We start from the raw sequence: 22,300 nt of genomic DNA, 5'->3' as shown, positions 1-22,300 counted from the left end.
GGGCGGAGTCTGGGTTGTGGAGTTTGTATCTGGGTTCAGGTCCAACTTCCACCACTTGTGAGCTGGGGCCCCGGACGAGTCCCTCAGCCCTAGGGTGCTGTAACCTTGGGTGTCCCACGGGAATGACAATACCCATCCCACAGGCGTGCGGTGAGGCAGTACGCATAAGGTCCTCAAAACGGTGCAGGCGAGATGCGCATTCATCATTCGCATTAGTGCTGCTTGGAGAGGCAGGGTACGTTTCACTTTGCAGATAGGAACCTAGGCCTTAGAATCAGGCCTTCACCTGCATCTGGGGCAGCCACCTCCTAGCGACGTGGCCTCGCGGAAGGTACTTTCACCTTTTGGAGTTTCACTTTCCAAATCTGTAAACCGGGGAGGGGGGGGTGTTAGTGCCGGTCCCCACCTCCCCGGGTCGTTACAGGAGTAAACGAGGTAATCCATTCAGCAGGCAAAACATTCAGCAAGGCAGGGTTCCTTACCAGGACGCCAGGCTCACAGGGGACGTCCAGCAGGCTCATTAGCTTCCCTGTTCTCTGGACTGTATTTCACCGAATCCTACGTGCATTTTCCCCTCACGTTTTAACATCTTTGAAATCAGGATGAGCCTTGAAATCAATAGCATCTTAATGTTACGATTTGTTCAGTTTTCCCAGCAGCATTTGTTGAAGAGACTGTCTTTTCCCACTGTATATTCTTGCCTCCTTTGTCACAGATCAGTTGATCAGAGATCAATATAAGTGTGGGCTTATTTCTGGGCTATTCCATTCTATTGATCTGTGCGTCTGTTTTTTTGTGCCGGCACCATACTGTTTTGACTACTGCAGCTTGGTGGTATATCTTGAAATCTGGGACGGTGATACCTCCAGCTTTGTTCTTTCTCGAGATGCTTTGGTTGTCTTGGGAACTTTTGTCAAAAAGTAATAATTTGCGGCATTCTTTTTCTCTCATAGCGACACACAAAATGCTGGCGTGTCAGAGTCACTGCAATATATCTGCACCGTATATATACCACCATCTGCAATATGCATACGTACATACATACAATTTACAGATTTGGCGCGCGAGGGTCTGAACGGTTAAAGCCCCTTACATAAGACCACCCTAAAACACTCCAAGAAAGTATAAAAGTCGTTTTACTTTGATACAAAATCATGTAAAATCATGTAAAGTCACGTGAAGCAAAATCAAATATTCACTACATATCCATGAAATCACTGGAATGTCATTACCATTTTTTCCTGCGTTCTCTCCTCCCCTCTCCCTGTGGGCTCATGCATTTTTACTGCTACCACGCGGTAGAGACGAGGGTCACCTGCAGGACCAGACAAGTGGAAGGCGCATGCGCACGCTGGAGGCCCCCCCCCCCACAGCGAGGCTGAATGGAGCAGGAATTGGGTCTTGTTTTGCTTTCCTTCTCCTGTCTTGCCCAGGCCAAGCGCCCAGGGGTGTCCAGTTCCACAGCCTGGCAGACAGTGATCATGAGAGCGCCTCCCCTCCTTCCTCCTTGGTGGCTTTCAGGGGAAACAAACAAGCGAGGACGGTGCATATACGTGGCACCGAGAGATGTGTCTGGGAGTCTTGGCGCGTTGCCTTGTTGAGTCCGAGACCCTCTGCCATAGTCGTGGCCTTAGAGCTGTGTCTACTTCCCTGATCGGAAAAAGAACCTGTGTGAAGAGAGGGAGGGGTCAAGGGCACACAGAGAATGAGACGAGCGGTGCAGAACCCCGAAGGATCTGTAAGAGGCTCTTGCGGGCCACGGACTCACTAGGGGCAGACACTGTCTAGGGCTTTCCTTCTGTCAGCTCGCTTCACACTCAAAACAGCTTGATGAGCTACGTACCATCAATGTCCCCATTTTATAGATTAGCACACCGAGGCCCTGCAAGGTTCAGCAACAGGCCCAAGGTCACACGGTAAGTTGTGGAACCAGGAGTTGGAGGACCCAGAGCCCACTCAACCCCTGTGCTGTGCCGAAAGATGGTGTCCAACACCTTTTTCAATTTCAGGAGGTTTATCGTGGAGGAAGCATGCGCGCGACCTCCAATTATAAGACAGATCTTTGCAATGAATAAAGATCGGCATGTAAATTCTCAGATGAAACACAAAGATACCCCCGAGACACGAATACCAAGCGTTCAGTGTCTCCCCCCTCATATGCAAAGCTTTGAAAAGGAAGCCTGCTGTCTGGGGGTTGAGTGCAACGCTGTCTCAGCGCTTGCTAGGCTCAGCTATGAGAGAGACCCAGAGCTGGCTGGTGGGTTGGAAAGGCAGTGACAGGAATGCGGCCTCGTGCTTCTTGTCAAAGATAAACCCCTTGAGGACCGTGAGCCGCTCTGCTAGCGATGGCTGGGGCAGGCCCTGGACGCGTGTTCAGACACAGGCGTTAGGGCTCAGCCACTCCCCTGAACCTGGACGCACTGCCCACCCCCACCGGTACCCAGTCTCAGGAAGTGACACCATCCCCCGCCTCGTCATTCACGCCCGGGAACCTGGGAGTTGTTCTCAGCTCCTCCCCCCCATCTGCTACATGTTAGTCACCATGCCCCAAATATGTTCCTAATCCCAACACTTCTCATCTCCTCCACTGCCACCCCCCAGTCCAACAGCCTTCCCGCCACCCCCTAGAACACACTCACGCGGCAGCCAGAGTGACCGTGTCACTATACAGAGCTAAGTCATTCTGCAGCTGAAACCTTTCCATGGCTCCCCATTGTTCTCAGGATAAAGACAAACGTCCTTCTTAGCATGACCTACTTCCTCAGAAAGTCATTCATTCATTCATTCGTTCGTTCATTCAACGAGCTGCTCTGACCACGAAATTGTGGCCTCGTGCTCATTAGACATATGACCTCAGGCTGGCTTTTTTTTTTTTTTTTTTTTCCATATCAGGCTCAAACTCTCTAAGGGGCCCAAAGAACTCTCCTAGAAGAGGCACAAAGAAACCAGCAGTTTATGCCTCCTGGAAGCCTTATCTACATGGGCTGTCCAGACAATAAACGTGCTAAAAGAACACCTTCAGAAATGACACCTAGTGTGGAATGGAGGTGCTCTTTCATTTTATTACTTTGCCTCAGGAGAGGCTTCCTTGGGAAAGAAACACGGCCCAGGCCCTGCTTTGACCCTGCCCCCAAAGGTGACTTTGACACCTCCTCCATAAGGCAGCCAGATGAGCTTTCACAGGCAAATGTGGTCCCCTTGTCCCCCTGCTTACAACCCTCCACGTCTTAGCGAAGTTCTCAGAGCGAAATTCAAACTGCTTAGTGGGACCCTCGCCATCCCCCCACCCCCACCCCCGCCACTACCGCCACTAATCTCCAACCTCCCCTCCATTCACCTCCTGCCTCGCCTTTATGCATGCTGTTCCCTCTGCCAAGAATGCGTTTCTCTCAGTCTTCATGGTCTTTCAGGGCCCAGTTTGAATGTCACCTCCTCACGAAAGCCTTCCAGGACTCCCCAAAGTGTAACCCCGCTCATGTCTGTAAGATGTCCCTTCTTTAAATCTTCTCAGTCACCCCTTTAACGTGTGCAATTTGTTTCTTGCCAGGACTCTGGCAAATGTCCCCCCCCCCCCACCCCTCCATCACTCATCAACATTAAGTGCCTGGCCCCCATAGGCATTTGAGTTTGAGATCCCTGACTGAGGCTGTTTCTCAGTTTCTGTCCAAGAGATCGGGGGGCAGGTAACTGTCTCCAGGCCAGACATTCCCAGGACAGCCAAGGCAAACGGGCTGTTTGCTTCATGGAGGGGTGGGAGAAAGCCGTGCCTCGTTGTACCGGCACCTGGTGACCGAGAAGGCACCTCTCGAGGTGTGGTCCAAGGGTTCTCCACATCAGAGCTGCCTAGGGGATTTATTAGAAATCCAGACTTCTGGGCTTCATCCTAGACTTGACTTCTGAGAATCTGAATTTTAAACAAGTACCACACACACTATGGTTTGAGGCTTAGCACCCGGAGAAATGACGGATTAACAAGGGAGCATAAACATGAGGGGAGTATTCAAAGGAAACTACATTATGTGGCCCAATGCTGGGAGACACAGGGTCCTCCAAAGTTGGAAGTAAGAGAAGTAATGAATCAGGCCACCCTCCTTTTTTTAAGTAAACTCTGCACTCAACGTGGGGCTCGAACTCACATCCCCAAGATCAAGAGTTGCATGCTCTATCAACTAAGCCATCCAGGCACCCCGTGAGTCCCCCTTACACCCTAATAAGTATTATTTGTAGTATTATTATATCATAGGGAGGCAGCAGTGTAGAATCTGAACTTCCTTGGGTTCAAATCCTGACTTCGCTGTTTACTATCTGTGTGACTTCAGGCAAATTACCTTATCTCTCTGTATCTATTTTACCACGTGCAGAATGGGGATAATGACAGTTCCTACCTCCTAAGGTCACTGTGAAAAGTCAACGAATTAATGTATGTTAAGTGCTTAGACTGCTGTCTAACAGATACGGTAATACTTCTCTGAATTTTCCCATCAGCTGCAGTGCCACCAACAGGACAGCAGGACCTCTCCACCCTGGCTAGCTGGCCAGCCTCCTCGGGCCCTCACTCCTTCCTCTGGCAATTATTCGGTGGCAATGGGGCAGCAGGGTAACTTACAACTTCCTTATGATGGTCTTCTCCTCCTTGTTACTTCTGGCATTGCTGGGCCTGGCGACAAGGGTGTCTTTTTCTCTTCGTCCTCCTGAGCCTTCTCTTGGTGGAATCAGACCACTGGGGAAAAGGGGCCAAATAAATGGGTTGTTTTATGGCAGACCTTCTGTCTGTGCAGCTCTGAAAGTGAAGGGTCTTAATAATTATTACATTAGTAATAACTGAAAGCTAGAGTCAGAGAGATTCTCTTTCCAATCATGAGACTCCTCCTCCCATGTTTCCAATGCCGATCCCTCTTCTTTCTTTCTCTTGTCCATCTGCATTGGCTAGTACTTCAACCTTCTCCAGTCTCTAGGAATATGACCACATATCAGTTGTGTAACTGAAGCCTTGATTTTCTAATCAATAAAGTGAGAATAATAAGAGTAACTGCCATCTAGGACTGAGTGATTAAGTGAGATATTACACAGCACCTGACATTCACTCAACAAATATTTATTAAGCCACATCCCGTGCCAAAGCACTGTAGCAGTGAACAAAACAGACAAAATTATCTCCTATCATGCAGTTCATGTTTTTCCACTGGGGAAGGAAGGAGTCAATAAATAAATAAATAAATAAAGTAAAAAATATATAGTGAGTCAAATGGTCACAAGAGCTAAATTGATATTGACTGATAAGATATTGAGGTCAGTTGACTCAAAGAGGACCAGAGTATCTCCCTGGACCTGATGTACAGAAGCTGGAAGAAGGCTGTTCTCTCTCACTTGGTCAACTGGGGTCGCCAGCAGCCATGTTGCCTAAGATTCCTAGCAGGTGTGTCTACAACACCAGATAATGAGGCCAACAAACAAAGAGAAGCAAGGAGGAAAGAAAGAGGCACCGAGTCCCTGGCTCCAACCTTGAGGCCTTAACTGCAGTTTTTTCTTTATTTCTGAAGGCAATCCCAAGATCATTTCCAACTCTGTGGGTCAGTAAATTCTCTTTTGTACTTAAGCTAGTTTGAATTGGATTTCTGTCACTTGCAACAAAAAGAAACCTGACCACAATGCAATATTTCAAAAAATTTTTAGTTTTAATTTTTTTTAAGTTTATTTGTTTATTTTGAGAGAGAGAAAGGAGGGAGGGGGGAAGAGAGAGAGGAGAGGGAGAGAGACAGAGAGAGAGACAGAGAGAGAGAACCCCAAGCAGGTTCCTTACTGTCAGCACGGAGCCAGACACAGGGTTCAACCTCATGAACCGTGAGATTATGACTTGTGCCAAAGTCAAGAGTCAGAGGCTTAACTGACTGAGCCACCCAGACACTTCCCAAATTTTTAACTTTTTTTATGTTAGAGAGAGGGCACGTGTGTACATGCAAGCAGGGGAGGGGCAGAGGGAGGGAGACAGAATCTCAAGCAGGCTCCAGCCAAATGCAGGGCTTGATCCCACAACCCTGGGATCATGACCTGAGCTAAAATCAAGAGACAGACACTCAATTGACTGAGCCACCCAGACACCCCACAATGCAATATTTCAATGGCATAGCTCGTTGTATCCACCTAGGTATTTTGCTGTGGCACCTGCTGGCAAATTTAAGCGCGTGGTGTTTCCTCCTCCCTACAGATTGAATTGTGTCCCCCAGAATTCATATGGAAGCCCTAAGCCCCAGTGTAATGGTATTTGGAGATGAGGCCTTTGGGAGACAACCAGGTTTAGATGAGGTCATGGAGGGGGGACACGGTTGGATCGGAGCCCTTGTAAGAGGAGACATCTGAGGGCTTGCTCTCTCTGCCATGTGCAAGAAGTCAGGAAGAGTCAGAACTGACCATATTGGCACCCTGATCTTGGACTTCTACCCACCAGAATTATGAGAAAAATATTCCTACTGTTCAAACCACCCGGTCTACGGTATTTTGTTATGGCGACCCAGCTAAGACACCTCTTGAGGTATGAATGTCACAGGGCAGGATTCATCCTTCTCTGTCCTTTGCAAAGAGTGAGCTCTTATTACTTGACATTATTATTTATATATTTACTTTAGTATTAATACTAATACATTATTAATTTATTATTAATAAAATCCCCCCTTCCATCATCTCTTGTGGCATAACACCCTAAAACACAGTGATTGGAAACAAGGAAGATTTATGATTTCTTACGATGACTCCATTTTTATGGTTGGCTTGATGGGTCATCCAGACACAGCTGTGGCACCTCACTTCTCCTTTGTGTGACCTCTCCGTGGGACTACCTTGAGCTTCCTCACAGAACTATGGTCTCAAGCATTCCACAAGGATAAAAATGGAAGCTGCGAGGTCTCCCGGCACCCTCACCGCAGAAGCCACACAGCATCACTTCCACTACATTCCATTGGTCAAGGCAAGTCACTGGGCTGCCCAGACTGAAGGAAAGGGGAAACAGACTCTACCTCTAGAGGCTGGAAAAGTCTCATTGCCAAAGGCATGCAGGATGGGAAAAATCGTGGCCATCTTTGGAAGCCTCCCACCACTGCCTCAATTCAAAACTATCATTAGGGGCGCCTGGCTGGCTCAGTGGGCCAAGCGCCCGACTCTCGACCTCAGCTCAGGTCTTGATCTCATGGTCATGAGTTGGAGCCCTGCGTTGGGCTCCGCATTGGGCGTGAAGCCTAGTTAAAAACAAAACAAAACAAAACAAACAAACAAAACCACTAGAGCCTGGACCTCCAAACTGATGCGGTTGCTAGGAGAACACCTCAGCTGGCATGCTAGTTTCTCCAGAATGTAGGACCCACGTGAGGAAGCAGAGTCCTGCTGTCTACCGGCCTATACCAGACGGGACGTGCACAGCTACCGTTCTCTGGGAATTCGGAACTGGAAATAAGGTGTGTCTCTTTATTCGCTAACAAGCTGCTCCAGCACCAGCTGTTCAGCCATTCCCACATCTCACTACCTGTGTCTGAAGGACTTCTTAAATGAGATGAAGACAGGTCTTTCCATTAACAGGGTTCCAACCTCAGCAGAAGGAAGAAAATTAAGTTCCTGTTGCCAGAACTCGGGCCTTCTGGATGTGGCTCGCTACAACTTTTTTTTTTTACTGTACCGCTGACCTCTTAATGATTCTACCTTAAGCAAATTTAAACGTAATGCCATGGGGCGGGGGGTAAAGAAAAAGAGTGGTATCACTTGGACTTTGCTTTGTTTTGGATCAGCCTATGTTCTTACTTGTAAACGTGGCCAAGAATTAAAAGCACGGGCTCTGATAATCACACTGTCTGAGGTCATGTCTTACTGTGGCCACCACGAGCCGTGGGACTTCGGCAGGTATTGACCTCCCTGGCCCTTAGAACACCTTGCGGGTAACATTACCGTAACTCACTTTGCTGTGAGCACTAATGGACCTGATGCTTCGAATACACCTAGCAGAGTCCTGGCACGTATAATATTTATACATTGATAAATATTAGCTGGTGCTGAGTTTTTCATTCTCTTTGTCTTTCCCTCTTCTGCCTTTCAGAGAACCTGCGTTGTTTAACTCAACGGTTTCTCAGAGTTATTCGACCACAGAGCCCCCTTTTCTAGAAGTGACGGCATGAAAGAAAATATTTTGGGAAACAGGATGCAGATGGATATAGCAAAGTCCAAACCCGGCATGTTAACAGCTTCTTCTTGCCTCTCTTGCTTGTCCTACAATCTTTTCCCTACATGTGTCATTGTGATCTTTTTTTTTTTTTTTTTAGATTTTATTTTTAAGTAATTTCCATATCCAACATGGGACCTGAACTCACAACCTGAGATCAAGAGTCACACGTTCTACCCACTGAGCCAGCCAGGTGCCCCTATTGTGATCTTTCATAACTTTTAATTTTTATATAATTTCAAACTTACAGAAAAATTGTAAAATTAGTATGAAGATTTCCTATATGCCCTTTTTCCAAATCCCCCAATAGTTCATCTATGTCTCCATCTACCTACCTGCCTATCCATCCATCCATCCCCATCCAGCCACCCATCTACCCACCCATCCACGTATCTGTCTTCTTTCTGAACCACTTGAGAGGAAGCTGGAGACACCTTACCCCCTTATTCCTAAATACTTCGGTGTGTATTTCTGAGGAACGAGGACATTTCTGACATAAACAAGTAGTTCAGCTATCAAGTTACCACACTGATATTTTATTCTACACTTTTTAAAAAATGTAAGCTCTCGGGGCGCCTGGGTGGTGCAGTCGGTTAAGCGTCCGACTTCAGCCAGGTCACGATCTCGCGGTCCGTGAGTTCGAGCCCCGCGTCAGGCTCTGGGCTGATGGCTCAGAGCCTGGAGCCTGTTTCCGATTCTGTGTCTCCCTCTCTCTCTGCCCCTCCCCCGTTCATGCTCTGTCTCTCTCTGTCCCAAAAATAAATAAACGTTGAAAAAAAAAATTTTTTTTTAAAATGTAAGCTCTATACGCAACATGGGGTTTGAACTCATGACCTCGAGATCAAGACTTGCACGCTTTGCCGACTGAGCCAGCCAGGTGCCCCTCGTGTTGATCTTTTAAAATAGTAAATTGGATCTTGTCATTTCCTTGATTAAAACTTTCCAGGGGCGCCTGGGTGGCGCAGTCGGTTGAGCGTCCGACTTCAGCCAGGTCACGATCTCGCGGTCCGTGAGTTCGAGCCCCGCGTCGGGCTCTGGGCTGATGGCTCAGAGCCTGGAGCCTGTTTCCGATTCTGTGTCTCCCTCTCTCTCTGCCCCTCCCCCGTTCATGCTCTGTCTCTCTCTGTCCCAAAAATAAAATAAACGTTGAAAAAAAAAATTAAAAAAAAAAAAAAAAAAAAAAAAAAAAAAACTTTCCAGGGGCGCCTGGGTGGCGCAGTCGGTTGAGCGTCCGACTTCAGCCAGGTCACGATCTCGCGGTCCGTGAGTTCGAGCCCCGCGTCGGGCTCTGGGCTGATGGCTCAGAGCCTGGAGCCTGTTTCCGATTCTGTGTCTCCCTCTCTCTGCCCCTCCCCCGTTCATGCTCTGTCTCTCTCTGTCCCAAAAATAAATAAAACGTTGAAAAAATTAAAAACAAAACAAAACAAAACAAAACTTTCCAATGACTTCTTGTTACACTTAATAAAATTAGAGCTCCTTCCTGTGGCTCACAGGTGTGGCACACCTCCACCTACGTTACAGCTTCCACCATGGTGGGTCTCTTATTGGTCAAGCTGGTTCCCACATCAGGGTCTTAGCACTTCTGCTCCACTTTTGCCCTACCAGTCCTTACATGGTGGGCTACTTCTTGTCATTGACCTCAGAGGGGTCTGAGCTGACCACGCCATGTAAAACAGGATCCCTCCATTCCCTAGCACTTTGCTTTGCTGTCATATGTCACCTTGTTTGCTTGTTTTGTTTTTTTTTCACGTTTACTCATTTCTGACAGACAGAATCTGAGTGGGGGAGGGGTAGAGAGGGAGGGAGACACAGAATCCGAAGCAGGCTCCAGGCTCCGAGCTGTCAGCACAGAGCCCAACGCGGGGCTTGAACTCACAAACTGGAAGATCGTGACCTGAGCCGAAGTCGGATGCGTAACTTACTGAGCCACCCAGGCGCCCCTCACCTTGTTTTGAAAGATGTTTTGTTTTGTTTTGTTCATTTATTGATTTTGAGAGAGAGCGAGGAAGCAGGAGAGGGACAGAGAGAGAATCCTAAGCAGCCTCTGCGCTGTGAGCAGAGTGGGGCTCTAGCTCACTAACTGTGAGATCATGACCTGAGCCGAAATCAAGAGTCAGATGCTTAACCGACTGAGCCACCCAGGCGCCCCATGTCACCTTGTTTTACATTTTTTAGACCACTTGTCGCCATTATCCTGTGTGTTCATTTCAGATTGCCTTGTTAATTGCTTGTCTTCCCCTAGACTAGCATGGACTTTCTCTGTTTTGTTCACTGCTATTCCCCAGGAATACTAGGTCTTTGAGAAACTGGCTGAGTGAACACAAGAACGAATACATAGCACATCACGGAATTCCAGACGGGGTCTGATCCTTCCGTGCAGGGGTCCCCACGGCATCCGAGCCCCACCTCTTATAGCACTGCAGCTCTTCCTGCACCAGCAGCAGCTGGGACTTGAGTTTGTTGCGCTCCTGGAGCACATCCCTTAGCTCCTGTAGAGTGAAGCGTGGCCGGTTGGGATCTGTCAGGTCAACCACCATTTTGTCTGGTCCCAGGTTTACCTGTAAGAAAAGATATCGGGTTGCTTATACAGTTTCCCTCATGCACTTGGACTGTTGGGGTCCCTGGGTGGCTCAGTCGGTTAAGCATCCGACTTCAGCTCAGGTCATGATCTCGTGGTCCATGGGTTCGAGCCCCACGTCGGGCTCTGTGCTGACAGGAGCCAGCTTCAGATTCTGTCTCCCTCTCTCTCTGCTCCTCCCCTGCTCGCGCTCTCTCTCTCTCTCTCTCTCTCTCTCTCAAAAAAAAAATAAACATTAAAAAAGTTTTCTTAAAAAAAAGTAAAAAGATGGACTGTCCACCCCAGAAAGGAAAATTCTGTTTTGTTACTCCCAGGCACCCTATCGGATGAGACGCTGCCTGTTGGAAGTGTTTGGTTGATGGTAAAGAAGCAAAAGTTCTAAGTAGCATTCTCCAAGTAAACAACCAAGGCTCCTTGGAGAATGGCTGATTTCTGGGTTGGAACAGGAAAACTATAAGATGAGCCTGGAACGTTTCCTTGTGGAAGGGAACAAAATGTCAAAATGACAGTTTGAAGGAGTTCCCCCTGGCCAGACTGAGAACAATTTGAGTATCAAAACGAGTAATAACAGGAATGGACAGTAACAGTTCACATAAAAAGAGAATTCAGGAGTTCATACTTAAAATTTAAATCAATTAACTAATTAATGGGGATGTGATGGCTAATTTTATGTGTCTAATTTTACTTGTCTGGGCTAAGGGATGCCCAGAAAGCTGGTTAAACATTTCTGGGTGTGTCTGTGAAGGTGTTTCTGGAAGATATTAGCATTTGCTTTGATGAGCTGAGTAAAGCAGCTGGGGGGCGGGGCGGGCATCATCCAATCCACTGAGGGCCTGAGGGCCCACATGGAAGGAAAGGGGGAAAGAGGGTGAATTTGAGCTCCGTCAGTTGATACAGGACATCCCTTCTTCTCTTGTCCTCAGACATTGACACTCCTGGTTCTTGGGGTTTGGGATCCAGACCAGGATTTCCACCATCAGCCCCCCACCCCCAGTTCACAGGACTCACTGGTTCTCCAGCTTGCAACTTGCAGATTTTAAGTAAGATTTCGCAGCCTCCATAACTGCATGAGCCAATTCCTCAAATAACTATCCTCTTTATATTGAGAGCTATTTCTCCTATTGGTTCTGTGTCTCTGGAGAGATCTGATGAGTACAGGAGAGGAGGAGGGGAATTTGTATCTTACAGCAGAAGGCCAAGTAATACGTGCAGAAGATGACAGAGTTAAAAAAAAAAAATTACCCATTTGCAACCAACTTAGCAATAATTGATTCAGGCAAGACTAAGGAATGGATCTAAAACTTTAGGGTGAAAATCTGTTGGGGAATAGAATATTTTGCACAGTTTCAAAGCATCTTCCTACAACAACTTACGAATTACAAAGGGAATAAAGGCACCTTTACAGTGCAGAAATCTCGCAGACACCACGTTAACCAAGTGATGCAAGTTAACATCACCAATAATCACAAACTGAAGCAGGTGCCTCCTGACACATCGCACTGAGAAGGACGCAGCATCTCTTCAGTGGTATTCCTGCTAAACTGCGTATCTTGAAACTAACGATGACGATGGCACATCAAAACAAACCTAAATTGAAGGACGTTCTACAAACAAACTGATATATAATCTTCAAAGATGTCAAGGTTGTAAAACACAAGGAAAAGCTGAGGAACTCCTTAAGATTAAAGAAATGTGTCAACTAAAGGTACTATGTAACCCTGGACTAGATTCTGCACCAGAAAGAAGATGCTGTAAAGGGCATTACCATGAATTTTGAATAGGGATAGTATATTAGATCTTAGTATTCTATGACTTTTTCCCCTGAATTTAATCATTTACCGTCACGATGCAATAGTGCGTCTTGTGAGATTTTAGGGTAAAGGGTCCTAATCTTCTACTAATCCTGCAACTAACATAATGTCTGCTCAAATAGTTGAGAAAAACTGTGAGTGAATAAATAATATATATAAATAGTACTTTTGTATATGCATATATACATATATGTATATGTGTTTTGTGTGTGTATATAAATACTTTGATGTATATTTTCTTCTGTTGTTGTTGTTGTTTTTTTTTTTTTTGAGAGAGAGTGTGAGCCAGGGAGAGGGGCAGAGCTGAAGAGAGAGAGAATCCTAAGCAGGCTCCACACTCAGCACAGAGCCTGAAGCGGGGCTCAATCCCACAACCCTGGGATCATGCCCTGAGCTGAAATCAAGAGCTGGCCACTCAACCGACTGAGTCACCCAGGCGCCCCTATATCTACTTCTTTATCAAATCAGGTGATCTAGGGGCACCTGGGTGACTCAGTCGGTTAAGCATTGACACTTGATTTTTGGCTCAGGTCATGATCTCATGGTTCGTGAGTTCAAGCCCCATGTCAGGCTCTGTGGTGACAGACAGTGTGGAGAATGCTTGGGATTCTGTCCCTCTCTCTCTGTCCCTCCCCCACTTGCTCCTGAGATCTCTCTCAAAATAAATAAACTTAAAAAAAAAATAAGGTGATCTAGAGGCAGGTCTAGTAAAATACTGAACAAATACAAAGCTTTAAGATGGGAACTATATTGTTACAGGACTTGAAAATATCTGCGGTTTCCACTGGTGACTGCCACAGGTACTGCTATTATTACTGTGGTTTGTCGTCTATATTTGCAACTGAAGAAAATGACACATTTCAGTTGGAGGTTAATGAAAATGAAAATATAATTTTTTTCCCATGCCAGGGCATGGACCTCTTGGATTAGAATCACGATTCCCTTGGGCATCTAAGAACTTTGAGTTAAGAACCCTCAGGTTGAATAATTGATATTGTACAATGGAAGTTTTCAAAGCCATTAAAAGATGAAGAAGCTCTTCATCCTGATTTAACTCAACTTTCATGCTATGTTAAGTGAAAATACACAAAAGGCAGAGCTGGGTATATATTATAATACCATTTGTATAAAAAAGAAAAAAGTATTTTCACATCTGCTTTTGTTTGCATAAAGTACCTCTGGAAGGACACACAAGAAACTGATCATTTTAATTTTTTCCAGGGAGGGTAAGTGGTTGGCTGGGGGTGGAGAGAATTGGGGAGGAAAAGTTTTCAAGGCGAACACTTTTGTTACCTTTTGAACTTTGAACTTCCATTTATTTTATTTATTTATTTTGAGAAAGAGAGAGAGAACAGGGGAGGGGCAGAGAGAGAGAACTCTAAGCAGGTTCCGTGCTGTCAGCACATGACAGCAGGTAGCCTGAAGCGGGGTTTGAGCCCCTGAACTGTGAGATCATGACCTGAGCCAAAACCAAGAGCTGGACGCTTAACTGACTGAGCCGCCCAGGCACCCCTAAACTTCAAGTTTTAAAAGGGAAAGGAAAAAACTACCTCGCACCCATTAGGGTGGCTATTGTAAACAAACAAAACAGAAAAGAACAAGTATTGAAAGGAGATGGAATTCTTGTGTACTGCTGTTGGGAATGTAAAATGGTACAGTCACTATGGAAAACCATATGCCAGATCCTTAAAAAATTAAAAACAGAATTATCCCATGATCCAGCAATTACACTTTAAAAAAATTTTTTTAATGTTTATTTATTTTTGAGAGAGAGAGAGAGACAGAGTGTGAGTGGGGGAAGGCAGAGAGAGAAGGAGGCACGGAATCTGAGGCAGGCTCCAGGCTCCAAGCTGTCAGCGCAGAACCCAACGTGGGGCTCGAATTCGTAAACCGTGAGATCATGACCTGAGCCTAAGTCAGACACAACAGAATGAGCCACCCAGGTACCCATATACTTTTTTTTTTTAATGTTTATATATTTGCTTTTGAGAGAGAGAGGGAACGAGAGAGCGAGAGAGAGACCTCAAGCACAGGAGCGGGGGAGGGGCAGAGAGAGAGGGAGGCAGAATCCGAAGCAGGCTCCAGGCTCTGAGCCGTCTGCACAGAGCCTGACGCGGGGCTCAAACTCATGAACCGTGAGATCATGACCTGAGCCGAAGCCGGACGCTCAACCGACTGAGCCGGGTCCCCCCAGCAATTCCACTTCTAATTATATACCCAAAGCAGTGAAAGCAGGGGCTTGAAGAGATAGTTATACATCCACGTTCATAGCAGCATTATTCACCCTAGCCAAAAGGTAGAAACAAACCCGGCATCCACCAACAGATGCACGGACAAACAAAATATGGTATCTCCACACAACAGACTATTATTCAGCTGTTAAAAGGTGGCGAATTCTGACACCTGCTATACCATGGATGACCCTTGAAGACACTGTGCTCAGTGAAATAAGCCAGTGACAAAAGGAAACACCTATTATTCTCTTATGTGTAGTAGCTGGAATAGGCAAATTCACAGAGATAGAAAATAGACACGGGGAGGGGGGAATAAGGAGCTGGTGTTTAACAGAGACAGAGTTTGTTTTGGGAGATGAAAAGAACTCTGCAAGGACAGTGGTGATGGTTACACAACAGCGTGGATATACTTCAATGCCACTTCACTGTGCACTTAGAAATGGTTAGGATGGCGAATTTTATGTGTACTTTACCACAGTTAAAAGAAAAAGAGGAAGAAGACGTATTTTTATGAACTGCCTAGTGGCACTAAACATTCATTCTCTCTGCCCCTTTCCCCACTTCTGGGCTTAGGGTTTAAGGTTTGGGAGGAACAGGCCATCTCATCTGCTGCCTGATAAAGCTTGTCCGCTGTGCCCACTACAGAAAATCACCCGGCCCCTGGGCAAAGCACACTGTAGATGGTCCGTGTGGGGCTCCCTCCATATCCTTGTTCCTGGAATCGGAGGTGACGGGAATGAGCTCAGAATGTGAGCTGAGCCATCCCGAGCAAGACGTTTAACTTCTCTCGAGTCTTCAAAGCCAGGCTGCGAATGGTAGTCATGATACTCAGCCACCTTATGTGACGGACACTAAAGCAGAAATGTATCCACAAACATTGTTGTCACTGTGACACGTGAGTAGGTGAAATAAAAGTTTGCCAGAGAAGTGACCAGAAACTTTCACTCTTTTTTCCCCCCGCGAATGTCAGCGCCCTGTTCCTGTTGTCCCTTCCCGGCACACTTCTTGGTTTGTGATTCGGGAGGTGTGGGTGTCTTAGCTCTCCCACTCGATGTGAGCTCTGGGAGGGAAGGCTCCTGTCTAATTTACCTCTGCAGCCCCAGGATCCAGCTCTATGAAGTTGCTCATCAAATGTCATTCCAGCAAATGAGGTCAAATGTCTGCATTTAGTGTGCAGAGGTTGAGACTAGCATCTCTGAGCTCAAACCCTGCCTTCATCTCTTACTCCGAGAAAGTCACCTGGCAAATCACTTAACTATTCTATGCCTCCATTTCTATAAAATGGTTATGCTGATAGTAAGAGGATTAAGTGAGATGTCCACTTAGAACAGTTTGTTTTTTTTTCAATTGTGGCTGGAGACCACTAGTAATTCATGGTCTTAATTCAATCAATTGCAACAAGAATTTTAAAACTCATAAAAATAGGGGCACCTGGGTGGCTCAGTTGGTTGAGCGACCAACTCTTGATTTGGGCTCAGGTCATAATCTCAGGGTCATGGGAGCAAGCCCTTCATCAGGCTCCAATACTGAGCATGGAGCCTGCTGAAGATTCTCTCTCTTTCATGGGGCACCAGCGTGGCTCAGTCTGTTAAGGGACCAACCTACCCTTGACTTTGGCTCAGGTCATGATCTCGTGGTTATTGAGTTTGAGCCCTGTGTTGGGCTCTGTGCTGACAGTGCAGAGCCTATTTGTGATTCTCTCTCTCTCCCTCTCTCTCTCTCCCTCCCCTGCTCTCTCTCTCCCTCAAAATAAATAAATAAACATTTAAAAAAAAAAAAGATTCTTTCTATCTCTGTCCCCTCCCCTGCTCATGCTCTCTCTCACTGTAAAATAAAAAAATACTCCAGGGCACCTGGGTAGCTCAGTCGGTCGAGCGTCTGACTTTGGCTCAGGTCACGATCTCATGCTTTGTGAGTTCGAGCCCCTGATTGGGCTCTGTGCTGACAGCTCAGAGCCTGGAGCCTGCTTCAGATTCTGTGTCTTCCTCTCTCTCTGTCCCTTCCCCACTCTTGCTCTGTCTTTCTCTCTCTCAAAAATAAATAAGGATTAAAGAAAAAAATTTTTAAATAAAAAAATGGTTAAAAAACTCATAAAAATAGAACAGGCAAGTGTGATTGTGCATCATGTTTAATAAGGGTGAGTTAGGGTAAATTGTTTCTTGAAACTTCTGTTTCATCAATATTGGATAGTGATATAATGGGTAATTCTGTAAAATAGAGGTATAACACACATGCACTAATCTTGAGTTTATAGCTGGATGATTTTTTTAAAAAACTTATTTAAGTAATCTCTACCCCCAAGTGGGGCTTGAACTCATGACCCCTGAGAACAAGAGTCACACGCTCCTCTGACAGCTAGCCAGGTGCCCCTAGCTCGATAATTATTAAGGTAGGTATACACCCATGTGACCACACCCAGATGAGCTCCCCATGAACCTTCCCCCTGCTCTCCCCTCCCTGGGGTTACCACCAATCTGTCTTCTATAAAAACAGGTTATTTTGCCTGTGCTGCAGTTTCACGTAAACACACAGTAGATTCTCTTTTGTGCCGGTCTCCTGTCTCCCTGTGTAACACCAGTGAGAGTCATGCCCACAGTTGCTCTTTTCCCCTGCTGTGTAGTATTCCACAGCGACTATACCACAATTTAAAAATCCATTCTTCTGTAGCATTTGCTCCAGTTCGGCACACTTCTGAAGAAAAGTGCTCTGAACATTCTTGTAGGTGTCTTTCGGTGGCTTCGGCACTGATTTCTCTCCCTTAGAATTTATTTCTTACTAGAGGTCGAGATTCTCAAAATGTGATGGAACGTGTTAGAAATGCAGATTTCCAGGCCCCCTCTGGAATCTAAAACTCTGGGGCTAGGGCCCAGTGATGTGTGTGTGTGTTTTTTTGTTTTTTGTTTTTTTTTTTTTTAACGTTTATTTATTTTTTAGACAGAGAGAGACAGAGCATGAACGGGGGAGGGTCAGAGAGAGGGAGACACAGAATCTGAAACAGGCTCCAGGCTCTGAGCCGTCAGCACAGAGCCCGACGCGGGGCTCGAACTCACGGACCGCGAGATCGTGACCTGAGCCGAAGTCGGCCGCCCAACCGACTGAGCCACCCAGGCGCCCCTGATGTGTGTTTTAATGAACACCCCAGACGATTCCGCGGCACGCTAAAGCAGGACAGCCACCGCTCTAGGTCACGTCAAAAATGCTGGGAGGCCCTGATGCAGAACAAACTCGGAACAGGGCCCAGCACCTAGTAAGTGCTCAATAAATGTAGCTATCACAATGCTTCTAATCTGAGGATTGGGCAGGCGCTGTGGTCGTTTTCAGGGGCTCGGGGACCCTGGGTACTCTCCTCCCACGCCCTGCAGCCCGCACTCACCTCCCTGCCGGCCGCCGAGCCCTCTGTCCGCAGCCCCTCCACCTCCTTCTTGAGGCTGTCCCTTTCCATTCTCAGCTCCTCCACGGTCAGGTTGCCCTCATTCACCAGCGTCTCCAGCATCTCCAGGACGCGGACGATCTTGAACTGCAGCTGTGTCACCCGGGGGTCGCTGCCCAGGGCCATCAGCTCGCGGCCCATCACATAGGAGATATCATACACGTCCTCGGCGGTCAACTGGAAGGGGCTCTTGCCCAAAGCCCCCTCGGGCCCAGCCTCGTCTCCTTCTTCCTCCTCTTCTTCCCCCTCCTCCTCTTCCTCCTCTCGCAAAGGGGGCTCCTCCATGGCCGCCCAGAACCCTGCAGCCACGAGAGCTGCTTTCTCACAATCTCCAAAAGTCTAACTTCCTCCCGGCGCAGAAAACTTTCCGCAGCCTGAGACCTTGCCTGCCCGGGGACGGAGGGTGGCCCAGGAGCGGCCAATCAGCGCGGCCGAGGGGTGGGCTCAGGACAGAAAGGCCGAGCGCTACGGCTCCGGGGCCCGGACGCCTGGTGCACCTGCCCCGCTGAGGACCGTGCGGGAGGGCGGCCTCCAGGATGTGGTTTGTGGCACGAAAAGACAACAGAAAGGGAGGGCAGCCGAGAAGAGGAACGCAGAGCTTAAGGGTGACCGCGATTGCTGCTGGCTGGGAGGGGTTGCAAACCGGGGGGGGGGGGGGGGGGGGGGGGCTCCGCCTGAGCCCCGCCCCCGGTGACGGCCGCCACCGCCGCCGGGTTTCTATGGAGACGCAGCGGAGTTTCCACAGCGAGTCTGGAAAAGAAAGGTGAAAAGCCCACAACTTTTTCTTCTGTGCTCACGCTTTCCAGCCATAGAATTTGCATTGTACGTGGAGGAATATCCGGGTCTCTGTGGGGGGTGGGGGGTGGGGGATACTTTCGGAAGCCCCCGGCAAAACAGAGGACTGCTGTTGGTGGCTGCGCGCGGGAGTCGGGAGGCCCGGGTCGCGCACAACTCCCGGGTCGGTTGTCACCAGGACCTGTGTGTGGCATCTGACTCTCAATAAAATGGAGACTCCCTGCGCTGTGCACTTGGCCGATTCCTGGGCTCCTCCCCTTAGGCAGCGTTGCAGGCTTGGCAGATTACTTAACCCTCAGCTTCCTGCTCGGGGAGTAAGAGCACTTACGTGGTGAGGTTGCTGCAGGAACATACGAGGTGAGGTCAGGAGATACTGCATGTGACAAAAGTACTTCGGAAGTACGCAAAAAGTGTTCTCCAACAAACCCCACTTGTGTGAGAGACACGTGGCACGTGGGCTGGGGTGTTAGGAGTAATAAACAAGACAAAAATCACTGCTTTGAAAATTAGAAAGCATTCTACAGATAGGGTATTAGTAAGAATATTAGCAGTGTGGATTACAAAACGAGTTCTTTTAGGTTTGATTAGAAATTTGTAATAGTCATAGGCAGAAAACTCTGCAATGGTGCTGGTCTTTCCCGGGAATATATTGCTACCTTTCTTTGGGGGTAGATGTACCTGATTTTCTCCACACTGAGGTTCTACCATCACAATGGTGAGTGGCCACGGATAAAACAAGCAAAGAGCAAAGCAGGCAAACAGAAAAGACACTATTTTCAGGGTACAGTGTTCTAAAGATTGGAGCCAGGCCCCCGGGCAAGGACTCAGTAATCCATAAATTACAGACGTGACAACGCCCAGTGATTAAATAAGGAGATAAAACGTTAGACTTGCCATAAATAAAATATGGTATATCCAAACAATGGAATGTTACTCCACCATAAAAAGGAATGAAGGATTGGAACAGAGTGCCCAGAAATAAACCCTAGCAAATATGGTCCAATAATTTTCAACAAGGGTGCTAAGACCATTCTTGGGCGGGGGGGTGGGGTGGGGGCGGAGGACAGTCTTTTCAACAAATGTTGTTGGAAAAATTGGATACCTACATGCAAAAGTATAAAGGTGGACCCTTGCCTTACACCACATATAAAAATTAACTCAAAATAGATACAAAAGACAAAGCTATAAACCTCTTAGAAGAAAACATAGGGGAAGAGCTTTATGTCACTGGATTTAGCAACGATTTCTTCAAAAGCACAGGCAATGAAAGAATACATAAACAGGACTACATCAACACTTAAAACTTGTGCATTCAGGGTGCCTGGGTGGTTCAGTAGGTTGAACATCTGACTTCAGGTCAGGTCACGATCTCAGGGTTCGTGGGATCGAACCCCGCATCGAGCCCAATTCTGATCCTCTGTCTCCCCCTCTCTCTCTGCCCCTCCCCTGCTCACACTCTGTCTTTCAAAGTTAAAAGAAAAAAAAAACAGGGGCACCTAGGTGGCTCAGTCAGTTAAGCTTCTGACTTCGGCTCAGGTCACGATCTCACGGTCCATGAGTTTGAGCCCCACGACAAGCTCTGTGCTAATAGTTCAGAGCTTGTAGCTGCTTCAGATTCTGTGTCTCCCTCTCTCTTTCCCCCTCCCCTGCTCGCTCTCTCTTCCTCTCTCTCTCTCTCTCTCTCAAAAATAAAAACCAAATAAATAAAACATTAAAAACATTAAAACATTAAACATTAAAAACACACCTTGTGCATCCAAAAATATATAAAAATAAGAAAATAAAACTTGTGTGTCCAAGACCACAATTAACAGAGTGTAAAAGCAGCCTACAGAATGTGTGAATATATCTGCAAGTCAAATCCGATAAGGGGTTATTAGGGGTTATTATCCAGATTATACAAAGAACTCCTACTATGCAATAATAAAAAAAACCTAGGGGCACTTGGGTGGCTCAGTCGGTTAAATGTCGCACTCTTGATTTAGGCTCAGGTCATGGAGCCTACTTTTTTTTTAGTTTATTTATTTATTTTGAGAGAGAGAGAGAGAGCACGTGAGTGTGAGCAGGGGAAGGGCAGAGAGAAAGGAAAGAGAGAATCCCAAGTAGGCTCCATGCTGTCAGCGTAGAGCCCAATGAGGGACTGGATCTCACAAACTGAACTGTGAGATCATGACCTGAGTTGAAACCAAGAGTTGGACACTTAACCGACTGAGCCACCCAGGCACCCCTGGAGCCTACTTAAAAACAAACAAACAAAAAACAAACAAAATCTAGATAAAACATGGGTAAAGTAAAAATAGATGTAAAATACTTAGCAAGATATTAGCAAACAGAATTCAGCACTACATAAAAATTATTATACACCATGACTAAGCAGGGTTTATTCCAGGGATGCAAGGCTGGTTCAGAAAAGATAATCTATGTCATCCACCATAGTAACAGGCTAAAGATTACACACACACACACACACACACACACACACACACACACACACATTAGAGCTAATGAACAGCTCAAGGTTCCAAGATACAAGATCCATATACAAAAACCAATTGCATTTCTATATACTTGCAAGGAATAATCTGAAAATAAAATTTAGAGAACAATTCCACTTAACAGTGGCATCAAAAAGAATAAAATATTTAAAAATAAATTTAACAAATGAAGAAGACGACCTGCACACTGAAAACTACAAAATCTCATTGAGAGGAATTAAGATGTAAATAAATGGAAAGACATCATGTGTTATAAATTATAACAAGATGGTTAAGATGGCAATATTCTCCATCTTACATTTCCAACTGATCTCCAGAATCAGCATAATCCCTATCGAAATCTGTGCAGAAAACAGTTAACATAGCAGGCCCAGGAATGCTCTCATTGGAAAATCCTGCTTTCAAGGTTGGCCTTAGCTAGGATCTGGGAACTTGTGTTTGGGGAGGGTTCCCACCACCCCATCTGAAAAGAGTAGCTCAGTGTTCCTTAATTGTTCATGCAAATAGCATAGTTCACTGGCTTCCTCCTGGGAGTCTGGAATTTTGGTATGTGCTAGGCAGAAGGTACCTGCATGACGAGCCCCCTTAAGAACTTCTGGCACAGTCTCTAATGAGCTTCTCTCACAGACAACATTTCACCTATGTCATAACTCATTACTGGGAAGTTACATCAAGTCAAGCCAGTCACAAAAGACCTCCTATTGTATGATTCCGCTTGTGTGAAATGTCCAGAAGAGGCAAATCCACAGAGAGAGAC

At 46.6% G+C, this 22,300-nt stretch overlaps 1 protein-coding gene across 4 annotated transcripts in view; it reads right to left on the bottom strand.

The window, feature by feature from the left end:
* Positions 1 to 1,118: 1,118 nt before the first annotated feature.
* Positions 1,119 to 22,300, bottom strand: part of RILPL2 (Rab interacting lysosomal protein like 2) — a 38,645-nt gene continuing 17,463 nt past the window's right edge. For 2 of the 4 annotated variants that reach the window (XM_045458738.1, XM_045458739.1), the window contains exons 4-7: positions 18,197 to 19,003; positions 10,607 to 10,758; positions 4,607 to 4,720; positions 1,119 to 1,667 (exon numbers count right to left, since the gene is read on the bottom strand). In XM_045458738.1, coding sequence (XP_045314694.1) covers positions 1,643 to 1,667; positions 4,607 to 4,720; positions 10,607 to 10,758; positions 18,197 to 18,538 — 633 coding nt within the window. In that variant the 5' untranslated portion in view covers positions 18,539 to 19,003 and the 3' untranslated portion in view covers positions 1,119 to 1,642. Of the gene's footprint in view, positions 1,668 to 4,606; positions 4,721 to 10,606; positions 10,759 to 18,196; positions 19,389 to 20,544; positions 20,576 to 22,300 lie in introns of those variants that run through there. The other 2 variants (XM_045458740.1, XM_045458737.1) reach the window with 2 other exon arrangements.

The sequence above is a fragment of the Leopardus geoffroyi genome, chromosome D3, assembly GCF_018350155.1.
Source record: "Leopardus geoffroyi isolate Oge1 chromosome D3, O.geoffroyi_Oge1_pat1.0, whole genome shotgun sequence".
In the NCBI taxonomy this organism is placed as follows: Eukaryota; Metazoa; Chordata; class Mammalia; order Carnivora; family Felidae; genus Leopardus; species Leopardus geoffroyi.
Note: the sequence above shows the minus strand (reverse complement) of the source record. Positions and strands in the feature narration are given on the sequence as shown.